Consider the following 17,750-nt stretch of genomic DNA (forward strand, 5'->3'; position numbering starts at 1 on the left):
ACCAAATAGAAGTGGTACTAAAATAAACAGGTAATAATGGTAAAAGAATATTTAATAGTATTAAAAGTAATTCTAAATACTTATGTTATGAATTTTTATGAGCACATAACATCTGACGAGGAGTTTCTAACAAAAATATTATGTAATGAAAAATACGTAAGAGTGGAACAGAAACAAGAATCCCAGACATCACATCTTGAGGGCAAAAACACTGCAAATAATTACGCTTTTCCATATCTTGAATCAGTAATGCACAATTTCCTTTCATTCCTTCATGTTAACTTTTATCTATCATACAGACTTGTAAAATGCAATGTAGATTTCTAATCGCTGAAATTAATGTTTCATAAAGTGTCCAGGATGTGGGCATTTGCAGGAAATATTTTAGGAGGAACCGAGACTAAATAATTGCACCAAAAAATTTTTATTTAATTTTTTTAATTAGAGATACACGAGTAGATTATATAATACAAAATTGTTGCATCTATAAAAGAAAATCTGCTATGACCAGCGCATGACTCATGTTATGCTGAATTAGGGCTACAGCAATGAGCTTTAAAACTTCCTATTCGAGTTGATTGTTTGTAAATAAAATCTAATTTGTTTGTAAATTTCATGGTTTGATGTTAATTACGAACATCACTCAATCTTTGTTATTCTATTTTATCATACAGTCGATAATGATTACTATGTGTTCAAGCGAACATCTGTTCTCATGCTTTGATTTGAAAATATTGCATTAATTATATATCGTATATCCTCTGATCATTTAGAGTTTTGGATTAACAAATCAATGACTCAACAATCACAAAATTTTTAAAAGCAGTATATTTGTAGAATTCCTGATAATGTTGTCTTAATTTATTTTATATTCACTGTCATTTTTTTAAATAATTCATACTGATAACATTTGGTTCCAACATCCATTTATTTGAAATGGATTTGACACCAAAGGGAAACAAATGTAAAATAGAGGACTTAGGGTAATATATTTTCACATTTTTCAAAGACATAACAGCAGTGCCAACCTTCAAGGTGATAGGACATGTTATCTTTGTGCATCTGAGAAAACCTATTCCTTTGATTCTCCGAGTAAGAAGACATTTATCCTATTGCCTACATTCTTATGTTCTCTGTTAAGCTAGCATGCCTTTGATTTATTTGCAGTTTTTGGTAAAAAAAATGAACATGCAGAATGTAACATGTTAATTATTGCAGAATGTCAAACACAGAAAGGACTGTGATATATACTCTGCTATTAAAGAATATGCTTGATGAGTAACCATGAAATTAAATCGGACATAAATAATGATGAGTAACCGAAATACTTATTAGTGAAAGACAAGTAGGACAAAACAGACTTTGTTAACTTAGGGTGGTTTTTATAAGGACCTTTATGGGTTATTGAGTTCAAATCTGTAAGCATATATGTGAATATATAAGTACAATTCAGGATGATTCTGGTATAGTGTGCTTATTTGACAGACAAGGCATGCATCTTAACAAGTTAAAAAAGAATATCGACATCATGAAAGACACATAGCCAATCTTGGAACTACTCTTGTACGTGCCCTTGGTTGGTGACAAATTTCTTGCCAAACAATTTTGGTGAGAAACTCCACGGTGTCATGTTACTATCTAAATTTTTTTGTCTACATTTCGTACTTTAAGCTTAAAATGTTTGCAAAAACCAGGCTTTTAACACATAATTTATGCCAAAAATCTAAAACAAAAACAAAAAAAAATTAGATGGCAAAAACAACAAAGTTTCTAACCAAAAATATTTGACAAGAATCCATATACACAGCGATCTGTTTTAACTTTAAAAAATATCGGAGAATTGCACAATGTATGCAGCATAGGCATCTAGAATTTGCACACACTTCGCTAAAATAAACTAGCATAACAACAATAAATTTCAAACAATACCATGTACACAGCATTCTGTTTTAACTTTAAAAAAATCAGCAAATTGCACAATCTATGCATTGCGCACAAATCGGCAAAATAAACTAAAAATAACTAAAATAAATTGCAAACAATTCAAAAAACAACAATAATGACAGAAATTTTCATAGCAAAAAAACAATGAATGTAACATTCTACAAAATAAGAACAATAATAAAATTAAATGCACTTACCATTGAGAATGTTTCAAACAGCAGAAATATCAAATTCAAACAACAGCAAAACTTATCAATTGCCACCACTTTATCCTTCTCCCATGTCTTCTGAGACACAGAGCATATAAAGTCCAGCATACATTCATATATAAAATTTCCCTAGTCACACAACATCTGTGAACAAATGTGCCACGATTTACCATTGAGAATGCTTCTTCAAACAATAAATCAAAAAATATCAAATTCAAACATCAGCAAAACTCGTCAATTTCCACTACTTCTTCCCTGTCTTCTGAGACACAAAGCATACACAGACATTATACATTCATATATAAAATTTCCCCAGTTGCACAACATCTGTCAACAAAAGTGCCACGATTTTGCAATATCATGCATCTTTCTGCGATTCAAAATTTTGAAAGTATTAATTTTACTTTGCACACAATCCAAAACATGCAACTGAAATTTTGCCACCACGTCTTTCATTGCAACATAAGCCATTTCAAAATGCCCACCAAACCAAACAACCAGCAAATAAGACCACTCCAGCAAAATTAAGTTTCAATGTCAAAAGGTTTGCCATACAAACAACATCGTGCCAAAAACCATTGCAAAATCCATGTGGCCACATTTGGCGATGCCATACTTCTGAGGGCATATATAAGAGTAGTATCCCAATCTCTTATTAATTAATTAAAAGCTGGTTATGAATTAAATATTTGTTGTTTGTGGTGGTAAGTCGGATAGTGGGGTTAACATAAATGCTGGCAATGAATCTAAATGACACTAGTTGTAGTAATTGAGGAAATGTTGTAATTTGGATTCTTATGTTTCCGGTAATAAATCTAAGAATGTAGTAATTGAGGAATTGTAATTAGAAGTCAATGCAATTAGGTTCATTGTACTAATTCAGATTCTATTGATACTGATAATAATTCTAAGAAGGCACTCTTTTCTGATGATGTGAAAAATGTCACAGATGCAAGTAATATGTATAACCCCCAGTACTTTGACTATTGGAACTCGGAAAAAAATAGGACCAAAAAACGTGCTCGAGATAATGCCATGTGTTTGCAGTATGGCTTTTACTTCCCCGTGGAAAACCGATCAACCGAGCAAAATGTTAAAGAATCCTGGTGATATTTCCATTTCTAGTAGATCTGAGACTAGTAGAACAGTAATGTCAACACAAAAGATGATTCTGATATTGATATGAATGCACTGCATGATTTTATAAATGTAAATAATGCCCCTCAGAAGGCAGAGTGAAAGCTGAGAATCCGCTTAATCATGGCTATACCACAAGTTAAATTTAAGGATTTTGTGAAAAAGTGTGAGAGGCCTTGAATGTCCAATTCACTGTCAGAATTTCTCGTGAACTCTGAAAAATACTCCTTGTTTATGCAGATGACCATAGAGATATTTCAAGATATTTAGAATTTAATAACGTCCAACATTACATAGTGCATTAGAAAATGGTGAGAACAGTAAAAGTTGTAATTAGAAAATTACCTTCAGATTGTCCTGCAGATGATACTAAAAATGAACTAATTGCTATAGGGTTCAATATTATTAAAGTAAATCCTATGTCGGATTTAAAACAAGAGCACTGATGCCTCTATTCCAGATGCATGTGCTTGGGACTGATGATATTTATGAATTAGCAAATCGTATGTATTGTGGTTCTGATGTTGAATCGTACATATTCATTGATGTGGCCCAGTGTCAAAATTAAAGGTTGGTATGCCACATTTGCCAGCATTTATCACTCCTCGTTGATTTCTAATCACTAAAATGAATTGATTTGACATCAAAAGTGTAAACTTTTTCCCAGAGTGTGTCAAATGGAGCATGTCTTGCAAAAGTTCAGAGTGTGAGGCAAATACATTGAGTTGCAACCATACTTTTGGGCCTAAAATGATTGTGGAGATAAGGGTTGTAATATTTTTTCTATCTGACCTAAACAATTATGTCTAAGACATATATTGCTAGTTATATAGAGATAACTAGCAATATATAGGAGTTGGATTTTGCTAATACTAGTTTTCATTTGTTGGCATAACAGTGGAAAGAGTAAAGGAATTAGTTTCTGAAGAAATTAAGTTTAATTAACATAGCAGATTGTGTTCTTCCATATAACTAATTTGAATGAGCTTATTATTTTTTTAAGGCTATTATTATAGCTTCTTACCAAAGCTAAAGTTTTAATTTTCAATTATATCAAAAAGACTCCTTCTGACTATTTCTGAAGCTGTAGTAGAACCTGCAAAGCAAAATCATAAATATGTTTTCATGGCTTCTGTGGTGGTCTTAGAGTAAGAAAATGGCATTGGCATAATTAGGGCTTAAGCCTTTCAGGATCGGTGTATCATATATGCATCAGCAGCTAATCCTCTTAACAGATGGCATGCTGTTTAGTACAACTCGCCTTGAAGATGGTGTGTTGCACCAGTGCATCACCCAGCTGCTAGCAACATTTGGGACTGATGCATGTATGACACACCCATCTGCACAGGGATTTTAGTTCAGCAACATGCCATCATGAAGGGGTTAAGAAAGTATGATTTCAAAATTGAACAAAACAGCAACCTTATTTTACCATAGATTTGGAATGCTATAGTAGATGAAATTTTCAAATTCATAGAATGTGTGAAATATGCGGAGAAGGGCTAATAAATGGAGACATAATACACTGGTTATCATAAATTAAGGAAAAATCACAAAAATAGCGATAACTCCCTCAAAAATAAGCCAATCCGTGTAAAATTTGAATATGTTGCCAAGTAAGAGTAGCTGAGTAAAACTGTGATATGCAAATGAGTTTCACTGCTTTCAGAATATGTCATCTGCGAGGAGCATAAAAGTCCATGTTTGAGAACAAGTCCACATATTTCACTGTGACAGTGACATCAAAAATCTGAGATAGCCAATGCGTAACAATGACCTCCAGGCATCATTTGCCTACAGAACTGCGATAGAGAGCCATTGGGGGACTAGAGGCAGGACAAAGTCAAACAGAAGTGGCCAGATGGCTAAATGCGAGTCCTTCTGTGGTTCATAGACTTTGGAGACAATTTCAAACCACAGATTCGGCATCTAGGAGGTTCAGCCAAGGACGGCTAACTGCTACGACGATCGCCGATGACCGACATTTGACATTATGTGCACGCATGAATAGAACTGCTACTACGACTCTTCTTAGACCCTTCCTTGTTGCAGCCACTGGAAGGTTCGTGTCAACGTTCACTGTGCGTAGAAGGCTTCGCGAAGGTGGTCTCTAGGTGAGGCGACCAGCCATTTGTGTGCTGCTCACGTCATGCCATAGGAGGGACCGTTTTCAGTGGGCACAACAACATGTCCACTGGATGCCTGATCAATGGAGGGCGGTTCTCTTTATGGATGAGTCCAGGTTTAGTATAGAAAGCAACAGTAGGCGTTATTTGATATGGAGAGAACCTAAAACCCGCTATCCTCCATCAAACATCCGTGAAAGAGGTGCATACGGAAGGGGCAGTGTCTGTGTTTAGGGTGGCATCTCTTTGGGTGGATGCACAGACCTCCATGTCTTTCCAAGGGGAACCGTGAATGCTCAGATTTATAGAGATGACATCCTTGATGTTTATCTGTGCCCATATACCGGGGCAATAGGTAATGCTTTCTTGTTACAGGATGACAACGCAAGACCACACAGGGCTCGCATTGTAGATGATTATCTTCAACAGGAAACAATTATGCACATGGAGTGGCCAGCTCGATATCCGGTCTTGAATCCTGTCGAGCACATTTGGGATGCTTTAGGGAGACGTCTAGCTGCTCTCAATCCGCCTCCCTCAAACCCTTGTCACGCTCGCAACTGCTTTGCAAGAGCAATGGCTCTCGCTTCCTATGGAACTGATAGACCGCATAATTGAAAGCATCACACATCACTGTATCTGCTGTATTGCTTCTAGAGGCAATCATATTCCATATTGAAGGTACTTTTCCTATAGCAAACTGACACCTTCGATTTGTTCGTTTTATACATGTACTAATTTCTTTACTACCCTATTTGTCTGGCAATTTCTTTTTATGTGTTTTGATACCTTACTATTGTGGGTAAGTTTCATTAAATTCTACATGTAACTTTTTCAGTAATCGTGATTTTTGTGATTTTTCCTTAATTTATGATAACCAGTGTAGAAGTTTTCCATTGTGATGACAATGCCTAAATCAGCAGTCACCTAATGGATGCTGAAATCTGTATTATGCTGAATGTAAAAGGTGTAGTTTAAGCCATCCATTCTATAACAGTGCTCTAATAATCAATCATTTAACAGACGGCGAAATTTGTATCGAGAAAATATGATTCATAGTGAAGAAAGTGATAAAGATGTTGTTGCAAATGAAAAGATTTCAACTGACTATTTAATGGGAATTCTCAGTGCAAGAATTATAGAAATGACTGATGAAACTTCATAACTGAACAAGAAAAATTGCTTAAACAACCTGTATTGAAAACAAGTTTAATGAAACAAAACACATTTTAATAATGAGCTTTCTTTTTGTACATTTTGGTTCATTTAAAATCATAAATGGTTCATTATTTCACAAAGAATCTTCCATATTTTAAATTTTATAATTTCTATATGTAATCTTATTAAATTTAGTTTGGTGATCGGAAATCCAGAAATTTCAAAGGTCTGGAATTTCTAAAGTTCTGATGATTCCAGACTTTGTATTGTATAACTTAATACTTCATATAAAGTCAATTTAACAGCTTTAAAAAATGCATAAAAATTTCAAATTAATATTTTAATTTGCTATTCAGTTTCATTACTTTTATTTGTTATATTTTGCTTTCCTTTCTATACATAATTTTATATTTATTTGTTTTTTATTTTGTTATTTTTATATATTTAATTTTATGTTTAAATTAATGTATAAATTGTGTATGTGTAATTTTTTTCAAATATATATTTTATAGGAAAACAGACCAACACCTGAACCTTCATCTAATGGTATTTTCTTTTTTATTTATTTTATTTTCATATTTTGTTACCAGAAAGAATTGTTAATTAATAATCATTGCTAATTATTAACAAAAATATTTGTGAAGTTTTTATCTTTAAGTAATAAATCTTTGAAGATTTCAAATTTGCAGTTGTACGAGGAAGAAGTTTGATGTACCAGTTAGTTTTACAAAAACATTTTTCAGTTAGATTTAAATATATAACAATTTCAGGTATGTTCAGTGAGGTAATGTATTATTACCAGTGTGTCTCAGTATTTGGAATCCATATGGGCTCTTACGCCATTCGGAAAGAATCAGTTAATGGCATTTATCAGTTCACCGATTGGCTGCTGATGCTAAATATAAATATTGGCACAAAATCTAACTGTGTGTAGAATGGAAACTCTAATAATGTATGTAGCTTCATCAAAAGAATTTCTATTTTATTAAATCCAAAATAAATAGAAAAAAGGAATTTACAAATAAGTTTGCATGCAATTATTCCAATCTATACTTGTAGAGTGGTTTCATTCCTAGATTCGAATAAGAAAATTTTACCAATGGGTGCTCTTCATATCAGAAGTAAATAAATGTTAAAAAAGTAATGCTTGAATTTTACAACCAGCACCTTTTCTAGAAACAATTTTTCTAGGAACACAATCTTTTGTTGCAGTGCCATTTCAGTGCTTTGGTAGAAGTTCAATAAAATTTTATATTATGGTTTCCCAATAAGTGTCTTTTGTCTCGGAAAAATTAAATCATAACTGTTTGTTATTGAGCAGCCACCTGTTCATAAAATCTATAGTGAATATTTTTTCCATTTAAATAAGTAAATAAATGAATTAAAAAATAATAAGAAGAAATAAAAGCAACTGAAAACCTTAGATGAGTAAATATGGGATCAGTGTTTTTCCAGTTGATTCATAGTGATATCATTATGTAGCTGCTTATGAAGGTAAATAAAAAGTTTAACATTTGACGTTTTGGTGTCCAGTTACAATCTCGGCATGAATCCAGTGCCTTGAAATTGTTTCCTCAAATTGTAGATGACACTGTGTGTTATGTTGAGCACTGTAGCTACTTGCGCTTGTGATTGGCTTGCCTCCAATATACCAATAGTTCTCTATCTCATTCTATCATCCATATGTTTGCGGCTACTCATTTTACCTGATACCTTATAAAATTTACCCAGCTTTTTCAAGAAACATGGCGAATGTCTTGAAGGAGTGCAAGCACACAAATCGCCAAAAATCCCTTGTTTGCTTACATCCCCTGAACAATCGAGCTCCAAAGACGCACATATGTACACTTATGTATTTAACTCTGAATATCTGCATAATTTTTCAGCAGCATAATTAGTACCTTTGCTTCAATAATTTTCATAAAAGTAGACCTAATTGGCAAATTCTCTTAATTTTGCACATGAGTGTATATTAAGCACATGTGTGGGAAGGAATTTGTGATAACATTTGTCGTTTTGTATGATCTGATGGTCTTTTTGATATCATCAATTTAAACTGACTTTCCCTACTTTATTTGTAAAAGCTAAATACTTGAATAAATTAAATTATAACTGGAAAATTCATTTAGTCGACTTTGAAAACTTTTAAAGTTTATATATGTGTAAAATTTTAATTATACTGAAATATTAAGGATTTTCAGAATTTTGCTATTACTGTCTCTTAATTATAAATTAATTTTAAAAGTATGTTCAATTTTATAACTTCTCAAGATGCATATTTCGATATGCCTTATAGCCAGTGTTTGAATTCAGCTGATTTGCACTATTTTAGTGGATGTTTCGGTTCTTCCTAAAATAGTTCATTGAACCAACTGTTAAAATTAAATTGTAATATTTATTTAGGCAATTTTTTGTTCTTTAAGTAATATAGTTAGTTTACGTTTAGTAGCAAGCCATGTATTAAATTATTTGAATCTTCCCATCACTGTTGATATCGCACTGTTGATATCGCAATATTTATTATCATCACTGTTGATATCGCAATATTTATTTAGGCAATTTTTTGTTCTTTAAGTAATATAGTTAGTTTACGTTTAGTAGCAAGCCATGTATTAAATTATTTGAATCTTCCCATCACTGTTGATATCGCACTTATTAATGTCTCGGAAACTTGAGTCATGTTAGGTTATATAAAATATATATCAAATGCCAGTTTTATTCTACATAATTTAAAATATGTTATCAATTTATCATAAGTAAATTATTTTCAGTATTTCCATGAAGAGGCCTCAGAACTTCTTGATTTTATAAAAAATGAATACTTATGAAAAGACTAATTTTTATGCATATTTAATGTAATTAACATAAATTAAAAATTAGTTACTAATCAAATGCAAAGATACATACTCGGATTTTAAAATGCTTATGTAATTATGCTGGCAAGATTTCATTTAATATATATTATGTTTAATCTTTTAGAGGTTTTAATTGCAATGAGCTCTGTTGGCATTTGTGGCTCTGATGTTCATTACTGGAAACATGGTCGAATTGGTGATTTTATTGTTGATGGTCCTTTGGTACTAGGTCATGAATCAAGTGGTGTCGTCATAAAAGTTGGTGATAAAGTTGAAAACTTAAAAGAAGGTATGTTATAGGCTTTAAATTTAGATACATTTACTTTTGTTTTAGCATGCCATTCATAATTTGTTCCTATGTATATTCATAAAATTATATATAAAATTCATATTTTATTTTCTTTCATACATTGAAACATAAGATTTTAATGTCCTATACTTTATAAGAATTCCAAGTCTGTTAATTTATTACAAAAAAATAACTTTTTGATGGTAGCTACTCAATAAACAGAATGCTGTAAGTAGCTTAATGTGTACACAACTTTTCTGTAACGTGTATTTCCATTTATAAATTATAAAAATTAATTAAATAATTTGTTGTTCAACATTTAATAACACATTTGTGAAAAACAAAATATAAGTATATTCTTAATGTTTAAAATAATTTTTATTGTGCTGTTATTTCAAGGCTAGAATCACTTTTTGCCCATTTGCAAGTTCACTTCTGAAGTTGATACCTATAGGCAATAGTGATTATACACTGGTGTGCAAAAATTAAGGACGAGACGGTTTTTTTCAATATAACTTTGTACAAAAGCGTTCCAAGTAAAATCTTATACTTTTGAGGGCATTTCTCAATTTATGTAGCTTGGTACTATCATCTCTAACAATAATAATATAAATTTGAAATTGACAATAAATTATTGAGAGCTAATAGATGTTATCATGGTTTAAAGAATTTTTTAGTATCTAAATTTATTAAACTTCCAAGACAAAAATAAATTTTATAAAACTCTTTCTAGATCTATCATATTGTATGGTAGTTAATGTTGGCCATTAACAAAAACAGATGAAGAAAGTCTTCTAATTTTTGAAAGAAAAATACTGTGAAAAATATATGACCGAATTAGCGAAAATAATAGATTTTGTTTAACCATGAAATATATTGAAGATATGTACAATCTAATATTGTTTTAGTCATCAAATCTTATTGTATCAGGTGGCTTGGACATATTTTTAGATGAGACAGCTTGAACCTTGTTTTAAACCTTGTTGAAAAGGTGACCTTTGCAAATATAGAAGGTACTAGGAAAAGAAGAAGACCTCGCACAAGATGGATACACTGTGTGGAGGCAGATTTCAGGACTCTAAAAATGAGTCGTTGGCAGACCATAGCAACTAATTGGATCCACTTGAGGAAGCTTGTTGAGACGAATTTGGCCTGTGATAGGCTGTAATGCGACTGAAGAAAAAGAAGTTATATCTTATGTAAGATGAAGGAATACATACATCTCAAAATTTAATTGTGAAAGAATTGTAAATGTTTAAGATCTCAACAGGCCCTAATTAGCAATGCTGAGAGATAGGTATCTTGTCCATATTGCTGTTAGGGACATGCAGACCATCATTTATTATGAATCAAGAAAATGGGTGTGTTGTACAGTACTAAGTACCCTTGTATACAGTTTGATTATGTGTGCAGTGGCACAGAGTGTTAGCAAAGTAACCATTGCTTCAGCTTTCCTTGACGCTGCAGCAGAGCATCAGAGCTTTAAAATAGCGCATTCGGTGATATGAATGTGTCAGTGGCATGACATTTTTAAAAAATTAAATATGTTCATTTTAATGAATACCATTGCAGAACTGCTTTCAGTTTTGTAAAGAAATGTCTCCAGTATTATGCTACAATTTATTTGCACTTGTATAGCTGGAATTATAACTAAACTACTGATAAATTAAAAATATTTAGTTGAAACTGATATTCTTTTTACTTGATGAATGTTTATAAATTTTAACTTGACATGAGTCATGAAATAAAAGTGTGAATTCTTATCTTTCTTTTCATGTAATAGCTGGTGACCTTAAATTATTTCTTTATTTATGCTTTTAATTACAATTTGCTTAAATAGTTAAAATGTAATCTTTTGTTTTTACTCTAATTTATTTGTTTTGATGCTTCATTGAACTTTATGTATTTAATTTTCAACCCTTGAGTTTGTATTATTTAATTGCAACATTTAAGTGAAAGTTATTTTATTTTAAAATTTGTTTATTGTGTATTTGTTATATTTTAATTGCAGGAGATCGAGTGTGCATAGAACCTGGTGTGCCATGTAGAATGTGTGAGTTTTGTAAAGGTGGGCGTTATAATCTTTGTGAAAGTGTGAAGTTCAATGCTACTCCACCTGTTGATGGCTCTCTTTGTCGATATTATTGTCATCCAGCTGACTTTTGTTTCAAGTATGTTTCTTTGTGTAAACTAGCATTTCATAGTAATATTAATATCTTCAAATGTTTAACATTTTTAAAAAATTCTTTTGATTAAAATAAAAATTGCTGTTTTGATAAATATTTATTTTAAACATGTCCATGAAGTTTTTCATAAACTACAGTGATTTTCATAAAATTTGGTGAAAACACATGTCAACATTGAAAGTTTTAGAATGACATAAAATTAATTAAACAAAACAATTTTTTATCTGAAAATTAGCAAATAAAGGCAATTGTCCAGAAAATGAGATGTTAAAATACTGTATGGAATTTGATCCTCGTTTATAATTCCCATAGTGTTATGGAAGCAGTCAGGAATAACTTCTATTAAAAAGCATATCATATATGTTAAATTTCAAATCTGTTCAATAATAAAATATGTTTTATACACACAGTATATACACCTTTTAATGACAGAAAAGAGCTTGCTTATGGTTATTTTATGTAATGTGAATGTTTCCCTTTATTAGTACAATGATAGAGAGCAAGAGTTAGCGGCCATTTCCTGATCGACTCTGGTTTTTCGCCTCATGTCTGCAAGTGTTTTTTCATAATTAAATACTTATTTAAAATATTAATTATCTGTACTGAAACACCATATTTTGTGCTGCTATCTGAATATTTATGAAACCAAATTAATTTTCATGATAAATTTTAATTTGCATTGCATGTAAACAATTTAGGTGATGAATTTTGATGAAGATTATGGTACTTTTTGCAAATCATTGCTATTTTTATAATTTTTCCTTTGTTAATGAGCATAAACATGGGAAGTTATTTGGTACAATGTATTTATTTCTTTGATTTGCATAGACAGCAGCTATACAGCAGATAAAACTAAATTATTTTTCTTTAAAAGTCAACACTTTTTTTTGTGATACCGAATTCGTCCTTTAAAGAAATTATGTTTTAGTTCTGGTTTCACCAACAGATGGTGCCACTTGCTTATTCTTGTCCAGGCTTTCTTATGTTATCTAATCATTATTTCCTATCTTGTTCATTTGCGGTTTTGCAGCTGAGGATGGTGGTTCGGTAAAACCATCGAAAGTAGTCCTGTGAAAATTATGAAAATATAACGCTAATTTTTGTTGTTTGACTTCTGAATTAATATTTGTTCAGTGTGTTATTGTGTCTTAATTACCTACATAAGCTTTTATTTTTAAATTTTGCATGCACTAATTGCAGTATCATTTTTACTAACGTGAATGAAATCTTAGAAAATGGTTAAGGAAATTTTTGAATGTGCATATTTTACATTTTATTCATTTTAATAAAATTTTGCATGTTAAATAAAATATCAATATGAAAATGTATGTTAAGGTAATTAAAAAGCATATTAAAACTTTCATATCTAGGAAATTTTCTTGCAACTTGTGAAAGATAAGAGATAATTTTTCTTGATAACATCATAACTTACAATTTGCATTACACCATGGAACTTTTTTTTTCAACTTATAAAAGAATTTTTTTAGAAAGACTTTGCTCTAAAACATTGCAGATCTATGTAAATTTTCTTAACTGTTAAACTGGTAATAGTTAACATGAAGTGTAATTATGTGATTTAAGTGCAAATCAACGATGCCAATATAAGTCTGTCTGTCATCCAATTTTGATGCAAAATGCCAAATGTATTGGAAAGCCAACAATTTTCAATCTTCCTTCTCTTAGTACTAACTTTTCCACGATTTTTGTACACATATTTTAAATACCTTTAACTTTCAAGCACACTAGTCGCAAATTTTCATGGCCTTCTTGGACTTGGGATCCATGCTCTCAGACATGAAAATAGCCTCTGCTGTCTGTACCAATGAAGTGACTAGAATAATCACTCAAAAGTCATAGACAGATTTTTCCCAAAATTTCAAGCTTGTATTTTTCTTAAAGCAATAGTTTCATGTATTCATAATTTTGATAGTACTAATAATTAAGTGTTGCTATAAACATTATCAGATTTTTAAGTATGAAACAATTTTTTAAAATTTTAGGTTACCTGATAATGTCACATTAGATGAAGGTGCTTTGATGGAGCCACTCTCTGTTGCTGTTCATGCTTGTCGAAGAGCTAATGTTACTGCTGGAAAATCAGTTTTAATCTGTGGAGCTGGTCAGTAAAAATGTCTAATTTTTAAAATTGTTTGTATATTCTTATTGCTATAAGATAAAAACACTGTATTTTTAATAACTTTATTACTGTGGCAAATACAGTGTGTCTGGGAAAAAAGTGATGGAAAATGTTGACACATATGTCCAAAATTTTTATGCTTATTATATTGTGGTTTACATAGCTGGAAGGAAGAGGAGAAAGGTTTTTGTACACCTTTGTCTGAGCACCACTTATAGCTCAGATTATGCCCAGGTGACACTATTTGCTTCTAAATGTTCAAAATCATTACCAGTATGTTTTAGCTTTATTGTTTTTGTAATTTGGGTACACACATGCCTAAAAAGGCTAAATCCACTGCATACCACTTTTTCAACAAACAAAACTCTTTGGGTTATTCTTTTCAACTATATAAATCCACTGATTTGTGTTACCGATGTCATGCTTTCTCAAATACCCTGTGTTATCTGCTCCAGGTACATTTGAATTTTTTTAATGTTTCATGAGATGATGGATGCCAGGTGAAAATAGTAAAATCAATTATAACTTACACATCAGAGAAACTGAAAATATTTTCTATATTGAATAACTTTCTATTTCGTACAGATTTTCCTGAATGACGAAATATTAAGGCCCGTGTAGAACTTTCTTAATTTATCCACTTTTGCTGCCTTAAATAAATTCTTTAATATCTTAATATTGCTTTACTTTACATTAAATATGTGTATATAGTTTAAATAGCATTAGTTATTGCTGAAAGAAACCTTACAAATTAAGGATAATATTTTGTATTAGTATGTATTATTATGCTTGCCCCTGTTCACCAACATCAAGTTAATTCTATTTGATAACTTATTTTCCTTCTAATTAATTTATTAAAACATGCATCAAATGCTTTTTTACATTTCAAAACTATTTAATTTTCATAAACAGCGGTAACAGTTAATTTTAGTATCATTCTTACTTACATGTATGAAAACAGACTTAAAAGGTCATTTTATTTAGTTCTACTGGTGTATTTAATTTATTGATACAGTACTTAATTGAAAGCCTAATTATTCACTAAATCCTTTAAATTATAAATCCTCCAAAGTTTCTCAGTCTTAATATTGCTTACATTTAATTCTACACTTCAAAGGAGTTGCATTGTTTTTAGTTATTATGGAAAATCATGCCTTAACAAAATAAAATCCAAGACACAATTTCTCCTCAAGAACTGACAGAAGAGAATAGAAAAATTCTAGAAATAAGCTATGGAAAGTGCTGCCACTGTATGAAAAATAAGATTTTTATATTCCATTTAACCTTACACTTTACAGATTTTTAGAGCATTACCATCTGTTATAAATAAACTGAGAGATTTAAAAATAATAAATGACCTTCTTAATAATTTAAATCTTTATTTTACATTTTAATAATATATGTAAGTGATGCAAATTAAAATAATTCTAATATGATATATCCAGCAGATAATTTTTGGGAATATTTACAATTTTACTGTAATTAATAAAATATATTTCTGTACTTTCTGATTAACTACACCCTCAGTGAAAAGCCACTAACTAATTGGCAATTAATTTTTTTGCCAAGCTAATGTGCGAAAGGCAGCATTTTCAAAATGGCGGCACACCAAAAATGTCATACAAGAGTTATTAATCGATAAAATTAAAGGCTTGCCACAAAAATCTTTTTCTGGCAAAATTGCTGGTTGCCATGTAACTATTCTGGCGGCATTCTGCTTTGCCCCATGACTTTTTTTGTCAGAGTGTGGATTTTGTGAAAGTATCGATATTTGTAACAACACTTATTAACAAACTGTAAGAGACACCTGTCAGTATAAAACTTAAAACTAAGCAGTCTTAGTTTGGTATAGATGTTAAATTGAACTTTATAAATTTTGTTGAGACACAAGTCTCTCTTCATTTCTGATTACTCTTGAAAATGAAAATTTTCTCAAAATGTATGCCATAGTAAGGCTGCCTAACATTAAACTGTGTATAACTGGAATGTAATCTTTTTTTTACACTTTTTAACATTTTGATAATTTTGTTAAAAAAAAAAAATCATGGAAATTTTAGGGATGAACATTTTCTTAAAGTGTCAGACTGTTTTCTTCAGGTTTCAGACTACAATTTTCCTATTTTTTTGTTGTCTCATTTGTCACTAATCATAGTTTTTTTTTTTTTTAAATGTTCAGATTTTAAATTTTGTGCTTTATGGAAATAGGCTACAATCAGCTGGGAGTTCAGTGGAGGATTTAATTAATAATAGAAGATTTCAGGAATAAATAATTTCTCTTGTATTACATGTATGATTTTGAAATTAAACTTGAGCTGTGTGAATGCTGTTATAAATATGAATGCCATTGTAAATATGCATATTTATTTCATAAATATGCAATCTATTTTTTCCTTGAATTAGCTAATTTATTTATTTATTTATTTTGCATTTTTAATTTTTGGTAAACAAGTCTAAATATGAAATTAATTTTGACATTTTTTTTTTTTTTTTTACTAAATTCTTTTTATTTAATTTTATTTTTATCTAGGACCTATTGGATTGGTCAATTTGTTGGTATGCAAAGCATTAGGTGTAACTAAAATTTGCATCACAGGTATGCTCATACAATATCCTATTTAAATTATGTATATAGAAAACATTTTTTTAATATTAGTTCTGTAGGCATTTGCATTCTTGAACTGTGTTTAAAGCATAAATATATGCATAGTAATTGGTAAAAGATACAGCTACTTAAAATAATTAATAAAAAGTGTGAAGTTAAATAATGAAAAAAAAAAAAAAAAAAAGAGAGAGAGAAAAATAGTAAAATTAATTCCTCCTGTAATAGTTCTGTAATACATATTCTGTAAGCTTAATTTTTCTAAACATTTTAAAATCAAGTTTAATTTATTGAAAAAAAAATTTCTCTCCTTCTTGCATTGACTTTATAAAGGTAAAAGGTCTTGCCTTACAAAATACTGGTATTGGAACCTGATTCAGAAACATATGCATGTATGTATGGATGTATGCCTGCATGTATGTGCATGTATGCGCACTCACACACATATGTGTATGCATTACATACACAGAGTTGCCAACTCTCCCGATTTTTGACCGCTCTCCCGCCAACCCGATTTACAATATATTTCTCCCGACTTTTTCTTATTCTTAATATTTCTCATGATTTTTATGGAACTTGGCTTAATACTTCGTTTTATGAACAAACAAAAAAAAAAAAAAAAAAAAAAAAAAAAAAAAAAAAAAAAAGTGATTTTGGACGTCTGAAAGCAACTGAATTTTCTCTAGATTATATCTAAAATGAAACCTTGCGAATCAGATGAGAATTTCTGCTTTGTGATTGACAGCATACGTATCCAGCAACGTCGTTCTCCAGTTGTCTAATGGGCATCGAGCTCCACTGCGTGTCATCTGGCATATATTAGCCAATGAGCACAAAGCAAGCTCAAGGCCGTTGGCCGTTCTTTGGATGTTTTTTCGCTATTTCGTTCATCTTGTCCTGAGTTGTGTGAGTACACGTGCCTTTAGGAAATAGTTTTAGAAATTATCGTCTTTTGATATGTCTGCGAGAAAAGTGAAATACTCGTGCATGTTTCAAAAATCGTACACAGTTGACTTTCCTTCCATTATTTCTTCAAGGAAATGTAGTAAATTTGCGATGTGTACCATCTGTCATTGCGATTTTTCGATTTCGCTTGGTGGAAGGGCAGAT

At 30.8% G+C, this 17,750-nt stretch overlaps 1 protein-coding gene across 1 annotated transcript in view; it reads left to right on the forward strand.

Moving 5' to 3' along the window:
* LOC118187710 (sorbitol dehydrogenase-like) overlaps nt 1-17,750 on the forward strand; it is a 41,037-nt gene that overhangs the window by 3,554 nt on the left and 19,733 nt on the right. The window contains exons 2-6 of the mRNA XM_035357983.2: nt 7,087-7,120; nt 9,554-9,718; nt 11,730-11,889; nt 13,905-14,023; nt 16,569-16,634. Of these exons, the coding sequence (XP_035213874.1) occupies nt 7,087-7,120; nt 9,554-9,718; nt 11,730-11,889; nt 13,905-14,023; nt 16,569-16,634 (544 nt within the window). The remainder of the gene's footprint in view (nt 1-7,086; nt 7,121-9,553; nt 9,719-11,729; nt 11,890-13,904; nt 14,024-16,568; nt 16,635-17,750) is intronic.

The sequence above is a fragment of the Stegodyphus dumicola genome, chromosome 7, assembly GCF_044657685.1.
Source record: "Stegodyphus dumicola isolate Sdum_Otavi_A_Nest chromosome 7, ASM4465768v1".
Lineage (NCBI taxonomy): Eukaryota > Metazoa > Arthropoda > Arachnida > Araneae > Eresidae > Stegodyphus > Stegodyphus dumicola.